Here is a 23803-nt window from a genome sequence, read left to right as displayed (position 1 = left end):
AACTGGAGAAATTCAGGACTACCCGTGCTTTCTGGATGTCATTTTGAAATACAAACCGTAATACTGATTCGGAGTATTTCAGAAACAATAAGCACCGGCTAATTTTTAACTGAAGTTCTGATCCGTCGTGTAGGTACAATTACATTAACGTTACTTCTAGTCGATACTCGTAAGATCATACAACTCCACTTAGATCGAAACTAGTCTGGCCCTCTTTCCTAGTCGCGACGCCCTTCTCTGTGACAATCGCCGTAATTAATTCAGCTGGAGTAACATCAAAGCTCGGGTTGTATATCCCCTCAAGGCCACTCGGAGTAATCATGACGGTCTCTTGTCGAACCTTTCCTTCGACATCAAACTCAAAGGGATGAACAGCCCCGCGCACGAGGCAAGCTTCGAGCGGCTTACGGTGCTCAATCGGAATGCTTGAGCCGTCCGGGGTATCGAGATCGACGGTGCTAATTGGGGCAACAACAATGAATGGGATATTATGCCGTGCCGCAAGTACTGCCGCATTATAAGTCCCGATCTGCAAAGGTAACAATAACCTCTAGCGACTGAGTTTGGTTAACAAGCATGACGTACTTTGTTCGCAGTGTCACCATTCCTCGCGATCCGGTCGGCACCAACCGCTATGAATGAAGAGGAAGGATCAGGCGATCAGAAAAACGTTGACATGAGATAGTTCTTACCGACGGCATGGATCTTATGATGCTGGAATAAAGAACCAACCATTGTGTCACAAATCATTACTGAGGGGATCTGCATTGTCTTGAGCTCTAGTGCTGTGAGGCTGTGAGGTGCAAAGCCCATCAGCGAAAGCTGTTGGCGATACAATGGCCGATCGGCGGCTTACCGGGACCCTTGGTGGTATGGTGCGGTTTGGGTATAGTATGCTTTACCTAGCTTCTTTTGTTCATGGAGATAGGTAATCAGCCCGAGTGCTGTACCGTATCCCTGTGACACATTTCGCTGTCAAAAATGGATATATTAACTAAGAGATGCCATACCGATGTCGCAAGGGATCCTGTGTTGCACACGGTGAGGACATTAAGTTCTTGACCACTGCCTCCAGACCCCCTATCTATTTCTGCAAGCCATTCACCGCCATGTTCTGCCATTCTTTTATTGCGGTCAAAATCTTCATCGGCTATGAGTTTCCCTTCACTTATCAGGTCTGCTGCGATCAGCCCGATGGGTTTTCCGGCATCTGTAGAAGACTGAAGGATTGCCTTCAGGCGGCGAATTGCTGCACCTAAATTAACAGCAGTCGGACGTGCGCCGGAAAGATAATCGAGTTTCTGGATCACCTGTGCGGAAAGTGATTCGGGTGACAGGAGGAATGCTGGTGGTTGAGCACTGTCGAGACCGGCTTGAATGTAAGCAGCAAAGGCTAGTGATGCCAACGATGCGATGGCTGGAGCACCACGAATCTATTATTCATCAGAAACTGCGAAGTGGATAATTTTTTTTTTCTTTCTGACCTTCATGTCTTTGATGGCATCATAGGCTTGTTCGACAGACGTGATTTCCACGTACTTTGTCGTGTGTGGCAAGAGCAATTGATCTATGATCTCGATCTTCCCATTTGATGTCCTGATAGACGTTAGCATATGCATGATTGTGACTTTTCTTGGTCTACAGGTGTAGGTAGTATTGCTATTGAATATCGACTGAGCAGAAACGCATCTTCTATAATTGGCTTTATTTTCGGTAGTAGTAGTGTCAATCACTTATTACATAATATTATGTATCACATTTCCTCTGCGACTTTTCTCAAAAATAATAAAATAAAATAAAGAGCAAGATTATATAAGCACAGGTTAGCAACCAACTTGTGGTCCTATGCAGCGAAACGGCAATCATCAATGCATATGCACCAATCAATGAGTGACCATCTTCTGCTCGAGCAGCACATTCTTATTCACGGTGCACGTAGCATGTTTAAGTGCCCGGTCTGCCTTCGTGCGGATACGACTTTTCTCCAATTCCCAAGCATCATCTCGTACGACGTAGAGAGCTTTAACAACATGTTGTTTCAGTGTCGTCGACCACCCAGACTCAGTATGCCAACGACGCTCTCTAAACCTAACCCTGAAGACCTGCTGCGAAGTGAATGACCTCTCCTCACCGCCGACGGCAGATCGATAGGAATGCGAACTCGACGTGCGGAGTATCGTTCTCCATGTCAAGATGGGTTTATCTTCCATGGCGAAACATGTCTTGATAATGTCTGATGCTAAAAGCCTTAATTCTAGCACGATCGAGATGGTTCCACTTGTTCGCCTTCGAGCAGAGAGTATATACCGAGCCCACAGTACGGCCTCGTGTGCTAGCACCAGTGACATGACAGACCTCACTCTGCAAACAGGAAGGGAAGAGGTCGACGATGTACCTTTGGGCGGTCCGCAGTAAGTTGCGGTGTCTCTACATGGCGCGTTCTCAACAGAAGATTCGATGAGCGCTTTACAAATATTTTAGCTTATCACGAACAGGGATTTTTCCATCATGCGAGTCTGGTGTGACGCGCGATTCAGACCCAGTTTTACCCAGTCCGTCTGTTGACGGTTTGCCTCATAGACAGACTGATTACTAATCTAATAACGCATTTTGTCCGCGTTTATAACGCGCTCAAGCTAAGCGTTCATTTCAGCGCTTTTGCTGATAAATGTGATTTGATTTTGTGAACTGATGAAATCTACTTTAGATTCTAGAACTAGCTGAGCAGGCGAAGCGCCTTGAACACACTGCAGCTCGGCGGAGTCAGATGTATGCGCCAGTTGAAGCTTCCAGCACTCGCATGTTCAACGTCTTGCAGCTCGTTTAACTGAACTTTGCCTTTGATTGACAGCTCATTCACAGACTCAACCTGGGCCGGGCGGGCCAATACTATAGCAAGAAGATAGTGAATTGGTGATTGGCGAAACCAACTTTATGCGCTGGTTGAAGTTTTAAGCATTCGCAGGTTCGGTGTTTTGCAGTTCGTTTGACGGAACTTTGATTCTGTCGGTTGATTCGTCCCAGACAACCTGGGCCGGCGGGGCCAGCAAAAAAATATTTCAGTCACGCGTCGCGAGATGCGCCATGGCCCACGGGCTCTTATTCTTATAAACCCATTTGCGACCGTAACTGTGATTCAACCCCCTACAAGCATCGGCCTACTGTTTTGATCCCGATGTCATCCACTTTGACAGGCAGATCAAATCCCAGTACTCGGTACTGATCTATCCACCTGTGACGGAAGCACGATAGGAAGGTATGAAGGACGCCAACAGCGGCTACGAGCTTCCCAGCGCGCAACTTGAACGCTCAGGGAATGGGGTCGTGGAGAAGCCGGCTGTCTAGCAAGTCAAGGACCATCATGTGCTACCCACCTTGTAGATCCAAAGGATGCATATATCCGCATACTTAGGGCCCCCAGCGGCAGATACCGAGGTACGAAGGAAACGCTGGCTAAATCGCAAACTAAGCAAGGAGGTACAGCCTATACAGCTCGAAACATATAAAAGCCTCTCTGAGTAGACTCTAACTGTAGAACTCAAGCTCTTTAATTCACACTCAATCTCAACTAGTACGCTTCGTGTTCAACAATCTAAAACAATGTCACCCCGGCCCTTTATCAGAAATTTGACCTTCCAGTCGTGAGTGTCTGCGATCTCACTTTGCATAAATTTTTCACTCGACTTGTCGTCGTTTCGCAGCAACAACCTCGGCAAGGAGGTGAGGATCATGCTCGCTTGGGAACCCAACCTGGAAGGCCTCTACGACGACGTCTTCCCGATAGTTTGGAAGTAAGTGCGCCTACTTTTTATCGGGACCATTTCAAACCTTGTAATTTTTCAGGGTTAGCAAATTTGGGAAGACGGGTGGGTGTTCCCATTCTTGTGTTGCCAAGTTGTCAACTGATGTATGACCCCTTATTCCAGGTCCGTACAGGGCTCAGTTGACCTACACGAACCAGTAAGATGACCGACGAGATCAATGATTATGAAACTCGCTTATCTATTGTACAGGCTTGCTTTCTCCAGAGCTCAGGACGAAAATGGGAAGGTAATCAGTGCTGAAACTTCTGTCACGATCAATGTGAGCCACTCTCATCTACTCTGCAATTGCTAGCACCGACGCAAGCCATGATACAGACCGACCAGAAAACAACCCTGACAGAAGCAAATGAGGTCTATCAATTCTCTGTAAGTCTGGCTTCCGTTCATGTTTATCTCGATCACTGATGAATATCGCGTGTAGCCCCCTCAGGCGGGAACCTCTGGCATCCTGCAGGCCGTGAACAACACTGGGACCGTTCAAGATATCGCACTTGGTTTGTGACCACCTCCTCTTCTTTCACCTCACTGTATTGTCCACCTCCAGGCTTTCTCAACAAAGGAGAGCTGATACCCACTCCCACACTTTTCTTCAGCGACGTTGGGTATGTCATATTTCCTCTATTTCTCCTTCAGAGTGCTCATAATACAAATGCAGGGATAGTAGTCGCGTCACGGCAAAGTTCACTCCGGTCCTGCATGCCTACATCGCGTCGGACTATGACGAGAACTCAATCTTACGAGGTCAAATTGACACCCCTGCGATCTGGTCGCAGGACCTCACCGCGCTCGTCCAGAACACGACTTGGAACCTCACGCGCGACCCGAACAGTGGACGTTACACAATCAACCATGCTTGATCAATGATTGCGGATTGGCGCGCCTGAATATATGTTCTGTGAGGTCTGCACCTCAGTCTTTTGTCTGCTTTTTATATAGAGTGCTACATAGTACTCTGCCAGTGTAGCAAATTATGTTTCCCTGATGGCCTAGTATCTTTGTTTATATAAACCAATGGCCTCTCCCTTGATTGCCTGTCTTTTTATGTTTGCTTTCCCGTCATGTATTTCGCAAGAGTCGAGAGTTGTAGAATTTCTTATATGGTTTTATCTGTTATGTTGCATTTTGTCGAACGAGATCTCCCGAGCTGTGGATGTCAAGATGTTGACTTTGTGAAACTGTTGGTCATTCACCTGACGGTGGTTAGTCACGATGCATACAGTGTCGTGTCTGACTTTGAGATTGTATTTGTTGAACAACAAGCAGAGCTGTGGTCCTCTTTCGTCTGAGATTTTGTACTGCCAAGATAATTACCTGCAGGTAGCAGTAGACAGGGGTTATTATACTTACTTATGCCCGACTAAAGTGAACGTGTGATCAGTTCGTAGCCTACTCACAACGAGCCTGACTTGAAACCCCAATCGCATGAAGATATGCAAGGTACCACCAAGTCAGGCCGTTGATATCGAAGGAAGTAGCCTAAGGTACTGACCTCTACGTGTAATACTTGACTCAAACTCACATAATTCAAGACCATCCACTGCTTGTATCGAAGGAAGGAAAAATGACATTGGCCTCCAAGTCTTTACAATAATGAGAAGAAAAGATAGTAGTAGTTCATCGAAATCCGAATTCTACCCTGACACATCCACTCACTTCCTCACCCGCCCCCTGATCGTCATCTTGCGCTGCATAATAGGAATCCCAGATGGCTTCTCAGGACTCACATTCTCGCTCCCGTCACGAGAACCTAAATTCCGAAGCTTTCGTACAAAACTCTCAGGGCTCGGCGACAACCGCCTTATGATTTCCCCAGGGTTGCGTATGGAAACTTTGAAGGCATTAGGACTAGCATCAGGACCATGCAAGTGTCTCCATACGGGCAACTTGCTCCCACTGGATGAGGGTGTACTGTTTTTCGTAGGCGGCGTCTTGCTCGGCGTGGTAGGTCCTGTTGTGGGTGTCTGGGTAGACATAAACAGCGAGTCCTTGCTTTCCTCGCTGGTACCGAAAAGTCCAGGGGACGTCGCGGTAGTGGAAGTCGTGGTGTTGAGCACGGCAAGTGAGCCAGTAGAGTTCATCAATCCCAAAGAATCTGCAGATTCAAGCATAGCAAGGGATCCGGTCGAGTACTCGTTGACATGCTCAAGGAAGCGCGAGTCCCTCCTGGCGCTTACAAGCGTATCGGAACGTTTGCGTCTGTGTGAGTCCGTTGGAGTGCTACTGATACCATAAAGCAGACTATGGAATGCGGAATTGTCGAACGGCGTGTCGGAGCTAAGGCCACGAGCGGATGTGGGTATGCACAACGAGGCGCTAAGAGAGGGCAAGACAGGTGTGGAATCGGAGAGGCGGGGCGGGATACTTGACCTTGACACGACCGAAGAGTTACGGCGGTGTCCACGTCCAAGGGCAACGCGGTTCAAATTCTGTTGACGCCATCATCACTATCTTTTGAATGTATAATCATTTAATTTGACATACCTGAATAAGGTCCTGGCTGAGAGTTACTGTTGGGCGTACATTCTGGTCGTCAGATTCATCCTGTTCTGGATCTTCTAGTTCAGGTTCCACTTCTGGAGGTGCATCCGACAATTGGGAAACGTTGAGATCGATGTCACCCAAAACCACATGGGGCGAGCGCCGACGTAGCTCAGATATCGAAAAACGTGCTCTTGGAGGCGGAGTATGTTGCAACTGTACAGTCGATCCAGATGCAGAGCTCGTAGCAGATCCACCGTCAGAGGCAGAAACAGGTAGAACCAAACCGCATTGCACAGAAGCCCCACTAAATGCATATCTACCAAAGCCTGCATTTGCCTCTCGTCTACGAGCAGCGAGGGAGTCGACAGCGTGTTGACGGGCAGGGGTGAGAGGCTCGCGGATAGAGGATATATTGGACGAAGACGGGGTGACGGTATCTGTATGGCGGTCACCTTCCTGAGCGAGGCGTTTCCAGAACTTGGAGACCTTCTTCTGCGTACGGACTTTGCGCCGTGCGCTGAGAGTCATGTGTAGCGCAGATTGATACTGTTCTAGGACAGCTTTACCGATGACCGCGGGCTTCAAGCTTGAGAGTAGCGCTTCTGGGTCGTGGACAGCGTCACCTATAGCATCGACCAAGATATGATCTGCGGTGCCGAGATCAGAATCCAGTGCATCAGAGATCCGCTGAACGGTAAAGTACGGAATGCCAATGTCGACGAGAAGGCCTGCGAGGCGCTGAAATCTTGATTCAAGTTTCTGGATGTGGTCCATACCACGCGCAAGCTGATGCTGGAAGCGGGCAAGTTTGGTCATCTCGGTATAGAGCTCGTTGCGAGTCCGCGAAAGATCGTTGGTAACATCGGCAAGGTCATCTGCGAGTTCCGCGTTGGTCTGACGGAGGCGGAAAACATCGCTCTCGGGCTGGTGAATGCAGGTACGAGTGTACGTGTCCAGGGGAGTTGGCCGGGGTTGATAAAGCTGAGCGGGATCGAATGAAGGTAGGGAAGCCTCAAGGGATACAAACACCGGGGCCGCTGATCCGCTGACTATGCTAGACGATATAGGCTTGACGTATTGGGCCTGTCGGAATTCCATCGAACAAGATAACCCAGTCGACGATGGTGGAGAGGAAACCATGTGGGACACATCGCCCTCAGACCTTGTACGACGATGAAGTAGCCGAAACGATTTGAAAAACCGCATCTTGGTGGTTTCCTGTAGAAAGTATAGAACAGCTAGAGCCATGTCATAAGTACATTACTAGGATGTGGCTGACACAAAAACAATCCACATGTGATCATTCATGTTCGCGTTTCGTTCTCCGTTTCAACAATCCTTTGATAGAGTGAAACACATAATACTCCATGTTTCATTGAAAACTTGTATTCAAGCTCCAGGGTATCTAACGCAAAATAACGAGTAACGTAAACAATGCAAGAGCTAAATGACAGACTTCTATGATGGTGAAATAGTCGACCGGGGACCTGCTACATGAATAACTGTATAGTGGTATAAATGAGTACGGGTGTCAAACTAAGGTAAGATCATTAGGTGTATATATCTTGAGGGAGTTGATTTCCCAATAGGCTTCAGTGAACTCGCTGGGATTGTTGTCCACGACTGCGATAGTCATCTATCAGGATTGCAAGTGATGAAAGCAAGGCAGGCTTACAGCTGTTGCACGTAGAGGCTTTCGTTGCACATGTGGATGCATTCCATACTGACTCGGACCCAGCCCAGTCGCCCTACAAAATTGATGAATAGGTCATTACGACGCCGGAGGACATAAAAGGATCCTCACACAGAATGTCAGGTCAAAAACAATGCGATGTGCATTGAAGTATTTGGAATGGTCACATTGTGAATCCGTCGGGAAGTACGCATCAGGTGTTGATAGAACCACCAAGTCCAGTTGGGGCTCGCCACCGAGAACCAGCAAGCTATCGCGAGTGATAAACCAGACTGAGACGCCCTTCGTGCTGCTTTTTTCCATGACATAAAAGCCACCGCCCACTGCGTTGAAGCCTGTTCCGTAAGAATCTTGGTCAGGAAAAGAGACTCCGCAACCCTGGTTGGAGTTTACAGATGTGTCGCACGAAGTAGACTTTGTGGACCTACGAACAACTTAAGCAAATAATACGTATAATGGTAGTAAAATATCGAACCCTCTCTGTGATCGAACCTTTGGCATAATGCAATCCGGCATGGTGTGGAGCGAGGCAAGATTTCGTTGGTCGAGGTTGACGCCTTCGATAATATCAATTTCGCCACCAAAAGGCCAGGGTCCTTCCTCGCTCAATGTCCACCACGCAGGCCACGTTGCACAACCCTCGGGCATATGAGATATGTCGAGGACGAACAAGGCTTCATCGTACGCATCCAGGGAATGTATGCGTACGCTGTCTCTCCCGCGGGCAGATTTTGCAACTTTCTTCGTGTCATCAGCGCGCATGATAAACTTGCAGTCAGAAACTGCGAAAAATTGAGCGAATAAATTGAGCGCGAAAGGAAACACATACCGAAAGTCAGATTATCCTTGAGAGCAGTAGCTTTATCGACATAGTTGACACGGCCGTTCGTTGGATCGTCCACTGTCTCCCAAGAGAAATTACCTAGAAAGTCATAACCAATGTGTGAGACGACCAGACTGTAGGTCAACGATGAGAGCAGTGGCTGGGCGTTGCCCACCACCAAGGAAGCGAATGCAAGTAGTATGGCACATCTAGTATACATCGTTGATAAAGAAAGGACGGGCTCGAGCTGTTCTGATTCAGACTTAAAGGTAGCGGAAAAGGTGCAAAAGAAGCAGGAGTCAGGAGGTTGAAAGCTGACCTGGTCCTAATGTGAATGGCACAACCAACGGCTGAGCATGAATTAGTGCCGATGGTATTCAAGCTATATGACCTTCCAAGGAATGACGACATCACCAAAGGCATTCTGTCAGTCAAGACTATTATGGAACACAATTAAAGTGCATATTGCTTGCCAGCGGTCAAATCCAAGATTCTATCCATAAAGGTCTTCTGCGACACCGTCATTTCCTCAAACATATCACTGAACCGTTTCTCCAATTCCTCAAGCCTATCACCGAAACGCTTCTCCATCGCCTGCATTTCTTCCCGCACACTATTGCATTCTGAGGAGATTTGTCGATTGGGTTCGTGAATAGCATGCTCCATGTCCAGAAATTCGCCTTCGTGAATAGCCATGTTCGCGTGAATAGAGGTTGAGACCTTGTCCAAAGACTGAATAATCTGGTCAACTTTAGTATCTATACGGTTGAGCGTGGCTAGCAGTTGAGACCTTTTGCCAACACTAGTCAACAAATGAATTTGACTGCAAATAGCATGAGAACGCACATGGTACTATTCCAATCCGGTTGAGAGCAGATGACAATCAGCAAGACAGGGCACGACTGCAACTGACAGTCAGGTGTGGTACGCACGGACGCCATCAAAGTAGAGCTGATCACGGTGAAATTGGCGACTTATGTGAGCTTAGAACTTGAAGGACGGAGAATGCCGTCGGAGTTTGACTGAAACCTTGTGTGTCTCAAACTCTAAACATCCATCATCCACGCCAAAAGCTCGTCCATCGCCGTCGACAGAATAAACATGGTAAGTAAGCCTTATAAAGTTGTCAAGCCATTTGTTCAACTCGCTTTCTCCAGGACTCATCAAAAGCTCCTGTCAAACTTGCTAAAGTTATAAAGGTTAATATGGATACTGACCCCTTAAGAATGTACTTATTCCAACTTATAGGTCCTCGGACGCACCGGCTCCCGTGGTGGAGTCACGCAAGTTCGTGTGGAGTTCATGGATGACACTACGCGAACAATCATTCGCAACGTCAAAGGTCCCGTGCGGGAGGAAGATATCCTTGCACTTCTGGAGAGCGAGCGTGAGGCTCGGTGAGTTTCAGTCTGTGTGTGTCGTGAACTCAACTCAACGCTTTCTATGACAGCCGCCTGCGCTAAGGCCTTGTGCCTAGTGAACACAACACTGATCATTGTGAATTAGTCATCTAGATACATAAAAGATTGTGCAGTGCTCCCATATTGTATATTTTCTTTACTCTGATTCACGTGAGGATTGATATTTGAATGCGCGCGTGTCTGACGTGTCTGAACAGTGAAAATCGCCGATTCCCTTCACGTATATCCATCATCATAGAGCACGATGCCAGATGAACAACGTGTTGTATGCTATTGTGCTCAATGCTTGCGCCATAAAGATGGATCCTTGTATCAGATCTAGACCCGCCATGTCATTGTTAAGCGCCTCAAGAAACACAATCTTGGACCGAAAGTGAGCAGACACCAGTGCTGTCAACTCCTCATCCTCTTATTCCGCAGACCATTTCACCCAAGTCTCGTCCACGTCCATCTGCTCCACTGGCGAGCAGATAAACTCATGAACCACTTAGCAATGTGACCCCTCTAGCAGGAGGCGATCCGCAGTATCAAGGCAACTTGTTTGATTCTACCTTCGATGATTACAGCCCTAAGCTTGAACCGGGTCTCCCGCGGCCTATGACAGTCAGTCAGGAATTACCTCTTGTGCGATGTCAACGACCTCGGCATCCACAACCTGAACGAAATTTTATTTCAGCTGCACTATCTATCTCATATCCGTGAGCTAGAAGTTCAGATGCATTATCCCTCGTGCCTGCCGCATTAAAGGAAAGGGCGAAGTCCGTTGTGGATATCTCAGCTAATTTTTTATGAGTATCTTTTCTGGACTTGAGCGACTAATCAGTTGGATCACACTCAATACTTATACTTTCCTGATTGCTAATGCAGTCAGCTTCACGTCTCAATACTGGGGCACTTTCGGCAGCTGTCGGGGCGCGAGATGCGGTCAAAGCTTTGCACAACGAAGGCTCTTTTACAAATCTTGGTACTTGACATGCACACAGTGGAGGAAGTCTTCATCCCTGATTGCGCACGTGCTTTTCCAGCAGTAGAACTGTACTCAGTACCCTTGGCATGAATATACATGAATATGGTCTGAATGATGCGAGCCGGCTGTTTTCTTCGCGATTGTGGCTCTCGTTCCAGAGGAATCGAGTGAACATTCTTTCGAAACACTATCAATCGATCATCCTCGCCCTCCGGCCATATTTTTGAAGTCAGCTTTACAGTGCCTAGAAGGTGGTGTACATCATATGATTGACTACAGTCGAAACGGTAAATGGTGATAAGCATCCCAGGCACGCGGGTACTACCATGGCAGAGGGCTCTGCTCCAATATTAACGCTCGACCTTTATTCATTTGGGTGGGGAGAGCAAAATCATACTGACTTAGATACGCCATCATGTACTGTCAGGTCTACGTGGCAATATCAGGTGCCCCAAAGTGTGGATAGAAATATTGTACTTATTGCTCCGCTCGTGAATGGCCAGCACCAAACTTTTCCAATTCATAAATTCCTTTCTATCCAAGAATTCATTAGTTTTCAGGTCAGCATTCACTGTTCTGACTATAAACCTTCGTGCTCGCTGTCTGAGGCAGCAAGCTCGTGTATCTTGCCAAGAAAAGCGCAAACCTTGTAGCTGGTGGTAGATACATGTGATTGCGATGGTTTTTAGGTAGAATGACAAGGTTTTTTGATCGAGCTAACAATTCTAGGATGTATAGGAAGATACAGTATAAATCAAGAAAGCTACAAAGAACAAAACACAGAAAGCTAGGTGTAGGGAGCTCACGAGATAGAATAAACTGATAAAAATCCTAGTATCACATTGATATCGTAGATAGTCATGAAATCAAGATCTGAAAAATCAAAAAGAAAAACGATAAATACACCTAGAATCCCGTTGCAGATGTGATGGATGGAGCGATAGATCCGTGCCGCTGGCGCTCCCACAATTTGTCCTTTGCCCGGACTTCGATATTCTCAAAGGCAGCGCTCTGCGTCAATTTTACGCAGTCCCGTGTTCCGAGGACAAGAAGCTCGAAAAAGAATGCAGAGGCAGCACGCCGGGAAGCTTTCTCCGTCATCCTGCGGAAGCTCATCATTCGCTCCTCGCCATCCTCGCGAGCTTCGGGTTTCAGCTCCTTGCGAATGATGCCCAGCGCTTTTACTGTGTTCTTGCTGTATCCTGTGCCTTCGCCGTCACCAGCAGCCTCTTGAGCTTGAGTGGGAGAGGGTCGCACATCGAACGACGCGATAGGGCATGTCAGATCAGCATAGGTCTCTTCACCTTCTTCTCCATCAACAGCTGGCGTGGATGATCGACTTTGTTCTGTTGCGACACCTTTGCCTTGTTCCAATCCCAAATCGTCATGTGCCACCGGGAACTCGCCGCCAACATCCATCTGAAACTCGTCCAAACCGCCCGTTATGTCGCCAAAGTCGAAGCCACCGTCAGGAGCCATACTAGCACGACCGGCAAGAGCCTCACTAGCAAGTGCAATGCTAGGAGCAATACTGGCATCCCGCCGAGCTTGTTCGACCTGCTCATCCTCATGTATACTCCCTTCAACCCTAGGCTTTTTCCTCCCTGCTTTTTCAGGGGATGCACCCCTTTTCTTCGATGGGAGGCCGGTCTGTAGAGGACGCATGAACAGGTCGGATAATTCGGGTGCTAGTCCGGGGGGCCCCGCGAGGAGGAAAGTGCCTTCGGGGGTAACCTTGGTGGGAAGAAAGTAGGCAAGGGGATCCTCACGGATCTCCATGAGCCGCATCACCATCGTAGAACGAGGAAGAGATGGATGTTCTGCAAGGATATCACTGACATCCTTGATGACAGGCGCGCCTAGACCACGACCAGCTCTGGCTCCGGGGCCATCAGTGAGCTCAGTGACAGCATCGATGATTTGCTTCTTTTCTTTGGGCTTGCGCTTGGCCTTTGTAGCAACTGCATCGTCAGCTAATTCTTGTGCGGCTGCTTTTGGTGTGAGGAGAAGGTCAGGTGGTGGCGTTGGCGGAGGCTCGGTGAGCGGAGAGGCTGTTATTGAGCATCAAAAAAAGTCAAGCAAAAAATATAAAGGCACAGCGTACACATTCGAGAAGGAGACCTAGTTTGTCCGGGTGTCTTTTCGCGATCGCTCAAGGGGCGGTCCCCAAAATCGATGCCCAAATCAATGTCCATACCTCCCATGTCTGGCCCAAAATCCATGTCCACATTCATGTCGGCACCAAACGGATGTTCAGAAGGTTCTCTACTTCTGTTCGAGAAGAAATCTTCGCCCTCTCCACCTTTTCCCATCATCCTGGAGTCCAACGACTCTCTGGCACTTCGTGGAGTTGGGGCATCACGACCAACTTCTACGCTGCCGTCGATAACGCTAACCGGTCCGTCTCCGAAGTCAAGTCCAAGATCAAGCTCCCCAAAGTCCTGTGAACCGATACCATCTGATGGCCCAAGGTCAAAACCGTAGCCAGGATCGTCAAGGTCAAATTGCAGGTCGTCGGCTGTTTGAAGGGTGATATCTGCTTGGCGTGCAACATGATGGCCTTGAGGTTCAGCAATACGGTCCTCAAAATCGATGTCCCTGGCTCAACGCATGAGCCAGGGGAATAAGAGATAAAAGAACGCATGAGGATCTCACCAATTGATGTCTGGAAGCAAAACGTCAAGATCAATATTGCCACTTTGAAGTGTAATGGCATTGCGGTTGACAGCCAGCTGATCTTCCGTCATGTCAACAACACCTGGACGGAATGCCTGGAACGAGGTCAACATTTATGTGACACCAAAAGCACAAGACATCACCATCTTGATTTTGAGAAGTGCTTCATTACAATCATCCAGGAGGTATTTTGCTTTGCGACTGTAGATTCGAACAACACCAAGCAATAACTGTCCACTTAGGCGTAGCGCCATGACTTCAACCTCCTGTCCCATGATGGCGTCTGGGATGAGCGTAAAGTGTCATTTAACGCGTCAAAAACATATCAGATAATGACGCACCCGCTGCCTGCTCAATATCCGTCTGTAGTGTCTGTGTTTTGGAGAGTTTTCTCTCCATATGCGCGGCTAGCCATACTTTGGCTAGTGGCCCACGGCGCGATAAAATAGCTTCTGAGTAAAACTTTTCCGGAGTGAGCCACTGCCAAGTAGTTGCAGCAGTAGACTACACGCACCATGATAACCCAAGCTTTAGGTGATATACAAGAAATGAAAAGAGGTGTTGACCAGGCACCCGGTCACGGACTCGCGGTTTCGAACAACTTGGTCAGGCGGTGGCTGTGTCGCAGTGGAAGGTTATTGAACCGTGTTTGGCCTATTGACCTTTTAGATTTTTGTGGAAGCAGACTGGCCAAAGGTCCAATATGCTGGCTTCCACATCGCGGAACTCTCTTAAAAGAGTCTCCAGAAAAGCTGCTTTATGGTCATCCCAGTCCGAGTGTACTGGAGCGCTGCCTCTGACCTTTTCCCGTGAGTCAATTCGGCCACTCGTTGGCAAACGCGGTTTTGAACCCCATGTAGGATGTCAGAGCACTCAGCAAGTTGCAGCAAAGCGTTCAAACTCGTCTACAATTCGGAATAAACCATGGTCCTTCGTTCCCGACCAAACTTTTCAGGGAACTGCACATAGTAGTGCTATAGCGCGCTACCAGTTCAGGTCTACAGGGCTTGCCAATTCCAAGAACACTGCACAGACTCTTAGAATGTGCCAAGAAATGAAGAGAGAGGGCGTAAAACCGGACATCATCATTTATAATAACTTGCTGGCATGTCTTGCGGAAGATTGTCAGGTGCTAGAGGCCTGGGCTGTTGTCGAAGATATGAGTTCTATGGGGATTGCACCCGACCGAAACACTTTCAATCACCTCATACATGTGCGTTCGTGTTTCTCTAATCACCGTACCTTATCTTATCATCTCACTGTTGAACCCAGGCATCACGTCGATTACACTCGACAGCTATGTGGGATATCCTCGACAAGATGGATGCAGAAAACATCCCCCCGAACGAACGAACATTCCAGTTAATGATCCAACGCCACACAACACCAGAAAGGAAAAATCTTGAGTTCGCACTGCAATGTGTTTATGAATTGGGGGCCCGGGGGCTCATCCTTGATCTCACAATCGCCCAAGATGTGATAGGAGTTGCGGCGGGACTCGGCTTTCCCCGACTTGCACTCGACCTAGCGGAGAATTTCGAAGCAACCTCTGTCCGGAGATTAAGCTCAGAAACATGGATGGTGTGTCTAGCATCATCTGCCGAAGCCCTTTACGTATGTGGTATCTCTATCTTGTATCGTTTCCACCTGACATTCGATCGGAAGGGTGAAGGTGTTCAACGATGCTGGGAAAAGGTTGTTGGCGACCTTAATGCCACTCCAGACGAAGGACTCTGCATCGATGTTCTCCATACCGCTGGACGTCATGGACTCTCTAACCTAGCAACAGATGTCATCCGTGTTCTCAGAAGCATGGGCGCTGACTGGCAAGAATACCATTTTGCACCCCTCGTAGAAGCAATGTGTAACGCCGGAAATCTAAAAGACGCGTTTGGCACACTCGACTTGATGCGAAGTAGTAACATCTTCCCTACTGCGATAACGACCCAGCCGATATATGACGTCCTGAAGCAGGATATCGACAAGGTGGACAGCGCTTGGGGACTGCTTGACAAGCTGAAAAGTGAAGGGAAGTCGATCGACAGGACCGCCATCAATGCCATCATCCGCGCTGCCATATCACTTTCAGATCTGCAGCGTGCCGTGGGTGCCTACAAGGCTTTCCCCGACTACAAATGCGTCCCTGACGTTGACACCTTCAACACCCTCCTTTCTGGCTGTATCGTGGCCAGTCACCGTGGCCTCGGAGATAGACTGCTGCTGGATCTGCAGGAGTTGGGCATAAAACCAGATGCAACGACTTACGAGCGGATCATCATCCTTTGCCTAACGCAGGCTACATATGAAGACGCGTTCTTCTATCTCGAGGAAATGAAAGCGCAAAAGTTCGTGCCGCCACGGAGCGTTTATGATGCCATCATTCGGACTTGCATCGCTGCTGATGATTCGCGGTACTCGCTAGCATTAGACGAGCTGAAACAGTGTGGATACACCGTTTCGAAAAGCTTGCAGGCGTTCATTGATTCTGGAGGACAAGAGCCGCGGCCGAGGTCATAGCGTTCATGTGTCAAGTCACGTTCTTCGTTGATGGTAACTTAGCTATATCTACATAATTTACCCTCTCCCGGGATGTGAAGTTTTGGAATTGATGTTTGCACCGCTCTACGCGCGATTCCGACTTATCGATCGCTCCCCCTGTGAAATCAGGTTTGTTATTTTGTCCTTTGGGGTCATATGGACATAGCCTAGCTGTTCAAGCGCGGGGAGACTTTCCATCGTAGAACTTTGGTTGGTTGATATGATGCGCCGTGTTGGGTTTGAAGAGCACACGCCACGCACGCTGGCCACAGCCCCATAGCTTGACTAGGTAGCAATTCCCGAGGCATTGACCCTACGCGCGAACACCTGCACAAATGAGGCTGATAATGATCCGTCGGGCTGCCGTGACCGGCTTGAGACTCAGTCACCATTCCTGAATGGTTATGTGAAACGGTTCAACAAATTCGTGCATTTCGATATATATATATATATCAGACGAGCAGGTAATTGAAAAGCAGATACAGCTACCCCACCCACCCCTTTTTCTCTATCGCGAACACCTTTCTCGTCATCCCAGGACGATTCAACACCATGGTTTGTACAATGTTCTCCCCCGCCCCGCTCCGCTTGCACCACAGTCTACTTCCTCTTGAGCTCTCCGCCTGTACTCACAGAGACAGGTTCTTCGTCCTCCCAGGGGCTGAAGTTAGGCTTCCGAATCAACGGCAGCGACTGGAGCCACGCAGGTAAAACAGCCCCCTTCCCTCCAAACGCCGGCAGCGGCTGCGCCTCGGCATTAACATGCACTGGAGAAGATGGAATACTTCCGACGTCGCTGAGGCTCGGCAGACGCTCGAGGCTCGTATTAGTCGAACCACCAAGCGCCCGCTGAAGCACTTCACGTTCCGCTCGAGAGGGAGCAAAGGCGCGAAGGAGGGCAGATGGAGTCGAAGAATTGCTGGTCATGAGCCCATTTGGGTTCAGGGCGTCATAGCAAGCTGGAGGAGCGCCGCTGGTGGGTTCGGACGCAACGGGAGCTTGTCGTCGCGGAAGTCTGAAAACCTTGGCATCCGGATTGAGACCCTTGCGTTGCTTGTCCTTGGCAGACGTCGAGAACCACCTACGTGGTCCAGAATCCAACCCCATATTAGCGGCATCATTGACAACACTGTTGTCCAGCGCGCGTACAGCAGAGGGATCAGAGTTCGTTCGGTGAGGCATACCCATTTTGTCATACACAGCCTGAGTGTGGTGGCGAACTTCGAAAGGATCATACTCTACATCCATTTCCTGTGCAGGCGAAGGTCCAGTAAGAGATACAGGTGACGCATTGAGCGTGCTTCCAGCTCTTCCAATGCCTCGCCAGTCTCCAGAAGGAGAATCTAACACGCTAATGAGGCTACTTGGGATGAATGCTGAAGACGGCGTTTGAACATCAAAGGGAGAGAATGTCAAAGTCGTATGGGGGGAGAATTGACCGTGAGCAATTTTACCAGATTGTGATGGTTGCGCGAGGGAAGCGATATCGTCATCAAAGATGGTGTACCCCTTGGAGCGACGCGAAACAGCACTGGTTTCACTTGCATTAGGGCTGAAATTTGATAGTGATCCCAACGAAAGTCGTGGAGGTTTCGGAGAGCGTGAAAATTCTCCTGAATCAAGACCGTTCTGTGCGCGCTCCGAAGACACCGGTGAAGAATGGATGTCTAACGGTTCATCAAAGGGACTAAAATTTGAAGACCAGGATGGTGCGTCTGCTTGACCCATGTCATAATCATTTGCATTGCCGTGACCGTTGGTATGACCGTACTGTTCTTGCGTGGAAGAATGACCGCTGCTCAAAACCTGCATAGGGACGAACAACGGCTCATGTTTCGAAGCCTCCGTTCGCTCCCTAGCGGCTTCAAGTCGCTCGCGAGACTCTGTAATTTTAGCCTCGAGCTCCTTTGCACGTGTGTTAAGCGCGGCGACGACATCCTCCGCAATCCGAACTTCTTTCTTCTTCGCCTCAAGTTCCTGCTCCAGTTCCTGTGTTAGGTTGGTGTCCTCAATCTCAGCTTCTTCAAGCAAAGTCGCTCGGTCCGTCTCGATTTGATCCCTTAACCTGCCAATTTCGTTCCCCAGTTCCTCAATGCGCCTCACAGCGCCCTCCTTCACACCACGGGCAGCCTTCAGCTTCTTCTCGGCATCTCTTCTTCCTGTTTCAGCAGAGCGTCGTGCATCCTCAAGCATTTTGGCACGAGCTTTCCCTTCAGCTTTGCGTTGGTCTTCATCGCGCTTGCGTACGCGCAGCTCGGCCAATTCAGCTTCCAGCGCACCATGGGACACAGTGGCCGCTGTTTGGGCCTCACAAATTTGGGTATCTAGTTCTGCCACGAAAGCTTGTTGAGCAGCGATTTGCCTCAAGACTTCCGCAACCATAGGTGAGTCATCGATGGATGCAGATCTCGAAGGGCCGCGTGAGATGGGTTGAGCAACAGGCGGTACATAGACGCCAATACAACTCTGGTCGGAATTTGGCTGAGATATTGGAAGGTTGTGCTCGTGCGTTCGGTGATCTGTGTGCAGGGGAAGTGAAGCTGACTTGGGAAGTGGCGGAGGGGTCGAGTTGCGACGAGGAATTAATCCAAGGCGGGGCGCGAAACGTTCACGATTACGCAACCTAGGTGGGGTACCACGTGATGGAAGCCTGGGACAGGGAACCGACTTCGCAAAGGGTCGACCTTCTTTCTACCTTAAGATGGAAGGACAAACGAGATTTGAAAAAACATACTGTTGAATTCGTTGAACTTGTCAAGAGCCTTAAAGCCAAGAATACCAGAGCTCCAGCCTTCAGCATCCTTTGATCCGACCATGGCATCACGATACCATGAATCAACCAGACCGCCGCGCCACCAGTGACCAAACGCTCCAATAAACCAAGAATCTGAAACTACAAATCCATCGTGATGAACACCTGACAAATTCGCGTTACCATGTAGATTAGTTGTGCTTGAAGCACGTCCATTGACCCCAGCAGCTCCGCGGGTAGTGGCGATGGTGCAAATGCCGACACTGTGAAAGATGTGCTTGGGGGTGCGTAAAGATACTGAAGCACGGTTTGCAAAGTGAAACGGAAGGGGGGTACGATCAGTGAGTGTATTGCGGTCCACTGGACGTGAAGAGAATTGGGGATCAGGATCAGAAGATTCGTCTGTGGTATCATCAAGATGTGTGAGGTGTTGACGGAAGGATTGTTCGGTCAGATAGGCACGGAATGATGTCTCTGAGGGGTTCGTGAGATACGCTAGAGGTTTTTGGGTCGAATAAGAATGAGTCAGATGGACGATCGGATATCGCGAACAATAATAGTACGCAAAAGTGAGAGAGAATCAGAAATAAAATGGTCAATATGGGCTATCAAAAATATTGAACCATGTTGCTCACCAAGTATGAGCATTACAGCAACAAATACAAGAAGAAAGACGAAAGACCTGAATTCATTGCGAACACGGGCAGAGTCATCCCAGAAGTACAGGGGAGTCCATAGGGAGATCAAGCCAAGGCCGCCGAAAGATAGGCTCATTAGCAATATGGTGGATGGTCTTGATGATTTTGCGAGGTTATGGACGCTGGGATAAAGATTACGAGTAGGGTGGGTGCGATTAATGGCAGACACTGTTGCAAGGGGACAAGGACGTCCCCGCAGTCGAATTGAAAAGTGACTGTGAAAAAAGAGTTCAGTTAGAAAGATTGAGGAATATAATGATGAGCTCGCCGTCGTTTTAAGGATAAAGAACGTCGTCAACGATGATCACGCTGAAGAACGTTGAGAGTTTAGGAAGAAGAACAGCGCCCGCAATCAAAATACCGGAGTCGGAATTTTCGTACGTAAATCAGTGGTCAGTTTCACGACCAAACTAAATTCGCTACTAATCTTAATCCACGATCCGACACAGCTTGCCATATGTGTTTCCTTGACAAAATTACACTGACGGTACCGTAAATTGTTGGCTGAACTCTCAGCCAAACGTTATCCATCGATAGCAGAGAACAATGCGTGAAAAAACATGCTCCTTTGTTTTACATACATAACATGCTGCAGGCCACGAGGTGTCGTAATAATTATACGCGCAGGAAATTTATCATGTAGTGGTCCAAGTATGTCTTTCATTCACACATACGAGTTTCACAAACTTCTGATCAAGCATATCTCAATATGACACTATATTTATATATTTTATACTACTGCTCAGAAGGAAACAATGCCCCGAGATTAAGAAACTTCCCATGGAGGTGTACCCGGGACCGCATCTCGTTCATAACCACGGAACTTGCACAGGCAGGTGTAACATCACGAGTGGCCTGGAACAACTTCTCCTGGGACCCGAAACCTAAACGGTCGTGATAAAGGGATAGACTTGGTTGGTTCACCCTCCGTTACGACATCCGAGCCTTGGTCTCCTTAATCCGTACAATTACCGTCCGCACTCACTTCCAAGAATTGTCTCACCAAACTGGGAGATGATGCATCATGATCGACGCAGTCTGTTTTTCAAATTCACCTCTTCCTTTGCCTCAAGGAGTCTGCGTGTACGAGAAGTTGCCTCCCACAACACCTTATTCGCTCTCTCATTGATTCAGAAATGACCCATTGGAACAAGGATCAGTGGAAAGTCCAGCAGGGACAGGGGTATCCTCTCAGCGGGGGGCCGACGCCTGGACACTCTCAGCCATATGCCCAACCAGTCGTTCAACCCCAGTACGATCCCCAATCATACGCAACCCAAAAAACACCCTTCGACGACGGTCGGTTTCAGCCGAAGAATCGGGTCAACGACGTTCTCTTTCTCATCCTTTTCATTCTGCAGGTTGGTCTACGTTATTTCTTGGCGCACTCCTTCTAATCCCGTGGTAGTTTGCAGGCTTTGCCGTGCTTTCAGGAATCGCCATCTCAGGGTACGTGTCAGATAACGGGCTCGGGGGTGGTGTAGGCAATGGTTCTCAAGTTGGCTCATCGCTGACCCTCAATCGGTGTGTTGATTGTATGCATTTATCGGTATATTTATACGACGTTGACTGCGTTAGGCATACTGCCTATCTTCTCTTGTTTGTCACTGCAGCAGCTCTTGTCTTGTCTGTAGCCTACCTCGTGCTCGCACGTTTCTTTACACGAGCTTTGATGCACATAACTCTCGTGTTGTCTATAATACTCAACATGTGAGCCCGCTCTAACGCCCTAGATCGGTTATCGTTCTGATCATTACTCTAGCGCCATTTGCATTTATTACTGGACTACAGGCTACTATTGTGAGCAATATACGAACATCGGCCGCCTCTTTATTGACTGCGAAGCTACAGCTGGGGCCATCATTTTCACTATCATCGCCTTGCTCTCGATCTTTGCCTATTTTGGTTTCAGGTCCCGCATTCCACTGGCGTCCCTTCTCCTGCAAGTAGTAATGGATATCTCCAAACACCACAAGAGTGTCTACGTCGTTGTCTTCATCGCCTTGATCTTGCAAGCTGCTCTAACCGTGTAAGTTGCCGTTGTTACGCTCGAATAAGTCGTATCAAACACTATCATTTTCAGGTGGTTTTCCTATACACTTATTGCGATGTCAGTGTTTCAGCTTGCTGCGCAATATTCAGCTTCTCTAAACTATTTGTAGATATACGAAATGGACACCCGGTAGTCCAAGTAAGTTTGCATTACCAATCAATTTAATCAAGTTCGAACGACCACAAAGGTTGCAGCAACGGAACTTCTTGTTCTGGGAGCACTGTGGCAGGCCTAATATTCTATGCCGTATTTTCGTACCTCTGGACATCTCAAGTCATTGGTAACGTCGCCTTAGCCACTCTTGCTGGTGGAGCGTACGGAAGTGAGCATAGCTAAACGATTCGTCTAGTTTCCTCATCTCTTATGTACATCACAGGCTGGTATTACTTCGGACCTCGAGAACAACAACTGATGGTAACGTTCTGTTCTATGCTCCCTCAGTTGTGCTGATACATTGATTTCAGCCAAAGCATCCAACCCTCAGTGCATTTGGACGTGCTTCAACGCTCTCTCTTGGGTCAATAGCGTTTGGATCCCTGATTGTTACTGTTCTGGAAATTGTTCGCCTTATCCTGGATGCTGCGAGGAACAATGCAAACGCGCAAGGGAGTTGTGAGCGTCAATCTGGATCTTCCTACTTTAACGCTGATTTGCAGCTTTTGATAAGTCGTAGAGGCGTGTCTTGCTTGCTGTGCAGAGTGCTTCGTTGGATGTATCGAAGGACTGGTAAGGTACTTTAATAGATATGCCTACATCGAAATTGGTAAGTTATCTGAGCTGGTCCGGTTGTAGTCAACAGTCACTCAATGTTATCAGCGCTCTACGGAAAGCCTTACATTAAAGCAGCAAAAGACACTTGGACCATGTTTATGGATCGTGGTACGTCATTTGTTTTCCCGTCAGTTCTCTCAGGATGTCAATATTTTAGGGATTGATGCGCTTGTCAACGATTCATTGGTTGGCATGAGTGAGTTACTAGTTGTGACTGCTGACATCTTCTGATAACGTTCGACAGCTTTGACGTGGGGAGCGTATGCCATCGGGCTTCTGTGCTCACTCTTCGGGTATTTATACCTACGCCGTGCGTACTGAATTAATGTGCTTGAAGAACCGGTACCATCGTTACTGCAGTGACACATCCTGCATACAATGCCGATGGACAGTACACAGCGCCGGTGGTCTTGTTTGGATTCCTTATTGGACTGCAATGCTGTGCGTGCCTCTTTTCGGTCGCCTCGATAGCTCTGCATGATTATTAATATTTGCAGCAATGACAATGTCTGCTGCCATAGAGGCTGGTGTGTCCACTATGTGTGTGCAAACCACAGTGTATGCGGCAACCTGCTGATTTCTCGAAACCCAGCTTCGTAGGTCTCGGAGAAGATCCACAAGTATTAGCTGCGCGTGCACCTGACCTATTTGGGGTGAGAGCCTCGAAAGTCGCAGCATATTTGTACCTGATCAACTTTGTAGCTCATTGCTACTACCTATCCTCATGTCGTTCAAGGAGTACCGAGGGTTTGATACTCTCGACGCGGCGATGTCCGGATATTTTGTCTGGTCGGATCCGGCTTATTTAGATTTGCGAAGGTCCATTCGACATGAAAACATGTTACTGTATAAAGCCTCAAGTATGACCATGAACCGAACTTGGATTTTTCAAATCATACGGCTATGACAGTTACCGGTCCGAGGAATGGTCACGGTTGAACTTGGATCCATCATTTTCAACCTCGGCAGACATGAATGTTACCCCACAACGTGAAACTTTGTAATGAGGATCACCGGACTCGAAGTGTCTCTATGAAGACAATAGTCAAGGTGCAGGCTGATTTGTCGATTTCGACGATCGTCTTCTTTGCAGATAGTATGGTGCC

The 23803-nt window shown here is 48.4% G+C and overlaps 9 protein-coding genes across 9 annotated transcripts; 4 read left to right on the top strand and 5 right to left on the bottom strand.

The window, feature by feature from the left end:
• Window positions 1-76: 76 nt before the first annotated feature.
• Window positions 77-1762, bottom strand: EDB93DRAFT_1134650 (uncharacterized protein). Its single transcript, XM_041449081.1, has 6 exons — window positions 1485-1762; window positions 1011-1433; window positions 857-957; window positions 693-793; window positions 586-632; window positions 77-529 (listed from the first exon to the last, which is right to left on the bottom strand). Exons 1-6 carry the CDS (start codon window positions 1617-1619, stop codon window positions 176-178), a joined length of 1161 nt encoding a protein of 386 aa, XP_041309614.1. The 5' UTR covers window positions 1620-1762; the 3' UTR covers window positions 77-175.
• A 1838-nt stretch (window positions 1763-3600) lies between these two features.
• EDB93DRAFT_1102562 (uncharacterized protein) lies at window positions 3601-4681 on the top strand (the record flags this gene model as incomplete). Its single annotated transcript, XM_041447222.1, has 9 exons — window positions 3601-3641; window positions 3702-3791; window positions 3844-3866; window positions 3927-3960; window positions 4014-4083; window positions 4140-4190; window positions 4246-4318; window positions 4369-4426; window positions 4480-4681. 9 exons carry the CDS (start codon window positions 3601-3603, stop codon window positions 4679-4681), a joined length of 642 nt encoding a protein of 213 aa, XP_041309613.1.
• A 694-nt stretch (window positions 4682-5375) lies between these two features.
• On the bottom strand, window positions 5376-7580 carry EDB93DRAFT_1134630 (uncharacterized protein). The gene is made up of 2 exons (XM_041449080.1): window positions 6306-7580; window positions 5376-6250 (listed from the first exon to the last, which is right to left on the bottom strand). The coding sequence occupies exons 1-2, from the start codon at window positions 7551-7553 to the stop codon at window positions 5474-5476; spliced, it is 2025 nt and encodes a 674-aa protein (XP_041309612.1). The 5' UTR covers window positions 7554-7580; the 3' UTR covers window positions 5376-5473.
• Window positions 7581-7836: 256 nt separating this feature from the next.
• On the bottom strand, window positions 7837-9157 carry EDB93DRAFT_1270727 (glycoside hydrolase family 16 protein; the record flags this gene model as incomplete). The annotated part of the gene is made up of 5 exons (XM_041454323.1): window positions 8828-9157; window positions 8474-8780; window positions 8110-8422; window positions 7981-8053; window positions 7837-7928 (listed from the first exon to the last, which is right to left on the bottom strand). The coding sequence occupies exons 1-5, from the start codon at window positions 9039-9041 to the stop codon at window positions 7837-7839; spliced, it is 999 nt and encodes a 332-aa protein (XP_041309611.1). The 5' UTR covers window positions 9042-9157.
• A 669-nt stretch (window positions 9158-9826) lies between these two features.
• Window positions 9827-10284, top strand: EDB93DRAFT_1248659 (40S ribosomal protein S28; the record flags this gene model as incomplete). Its single annotated transcript, XM_041452745.1, has 5 exons — window positions 9827-9837; window positions 9895-9925; window positions 9979-10020; window positions 10070-10218; window positions 10272-10284. 5 exons carry the CDS (start codon window positions 9827-9829, stop codon window positions 10282-10284), a joined length of 246 nt encoding a protein of 81 aa, XP_041309610.1.
• A 1704-nt stretch (window positions 10285-11988) lies between these two features.
• On the bottom strand, window positions 11989-14538 carry EDB93DRAFT_213309 (Rec8 like protein-domain-containing protein). Its single transcript, XM_041455727.1, has 6 exons — window positions 14400-14538; window positions 14227-14347; window positions 14029-14168; window positions 13865-13980; window positions 13314-13807; window positions 11989-13260 (listed from the first exon to the last, which is right to left on the bottom strand). The coding sequence occupies exons 1-6, from the start codon at window positions 14400-14402 to the stop codon at window positions 12116-12118; spliced, it is 2019 nt and encodes a 672-aa protein (XP_041309609.1). The 5' UTR covers window positions 14403-14538; the 3' UTR covers window positions 11989-12115.
• Window positions 14519-16685, top strand: EDB93DRAFT_1134621 (uncharacterized protein). The gene is made up of 4 exons (XM_041449079.1): window positions 14519-14694; window positions 14746-15098; window positions 15158-15499; window positions 15551-16685. Exons 1-4 carry the CDS (start codon window positions 14589-14591, stop codon window positions 16400-16402), a joined length of 1653 nt encoding a protein of 550 aa, XP_041309608.1. The 5' UTR covers window positions 14519-14588; the 3' UTR covers window positions 16403-16685.
• Window positions 16686-16833: 148 nt separating this feature from the next.
• EDB93DRAFT_1134618 (uncharacterized protein) lies at window positions 16834-20214 on the bottom strand. Its single transcript, XM_041449078.1, has 4 exons — window positions 20142-20214; window positions 19811-20088; window positions 19158-19670; window positions 16834-19107 (listed from the first exon to the last, which is right to left on the bottom strand). Exons 2-4 carry the CDS (start codon window positions 19947-19949, stop codon window positions 17024-17026), a joined length of 2736 nt encoding a protein of 911 aa, XP_041309607.1. The 5' UTR covers window positions 19950-20088; window positions 20142-20214; the 3' UTR covers window positions 16834-17023.
• A 795-nt stretch (window positions 20215-21009) lies between these two features.
• On the top strand, window positions 21010-23450 carry EDB93DRAFT_1081957 (plasma-membrane choline transporter-domain-containing protein; the record flags this gene model as incomplete). Its single annotated transcript, XM_041445661.1, has 18 exons — window positions 21010-21234; window positions 21282-21397; window positions 21452-21583; window positions 21636-21673; window positions 21725-21902; window positions 21957-21983; window positions 22036-22064; window positions 22114-22248; window positions 22303-22340; window positions 22391-22538; window positions 22594-22689; window positions 22743-22805; window positions 22855-22893; window positions 22942-23007; window positions 23058-23138; window positions 23195-23237; window positions 23290-23350; window positions 23400-23450. 18 exons carry the CDS (start codon window positions 21010-21012, stop codon window positions 23448-23450), a joined length of 1566 nt encoding a protein of 521 aa, XP_041309606.1.
• Window positions 23451-23803: the final 353 nt, after the last annotated feature.

Source organism: Suillus bovinus, assembly GCF_016758785.1.
Source record: "Suillus bovinus strain UH-Sbo-P2 chromosome Unknown EDB93scaffold_15, whole genome shotgun sequence".
NCBI lineage: Eukaryota > Fungi > Basidiomycota > Agaricomycetes > Boletales > Suillaceae > Suillus > Suillus bovinus.
The sequence above is the reverse complement of the archived record's forward strand: the minus strand, read 5'-3'. Positions and strand labels throughout refer to the sequence as shown.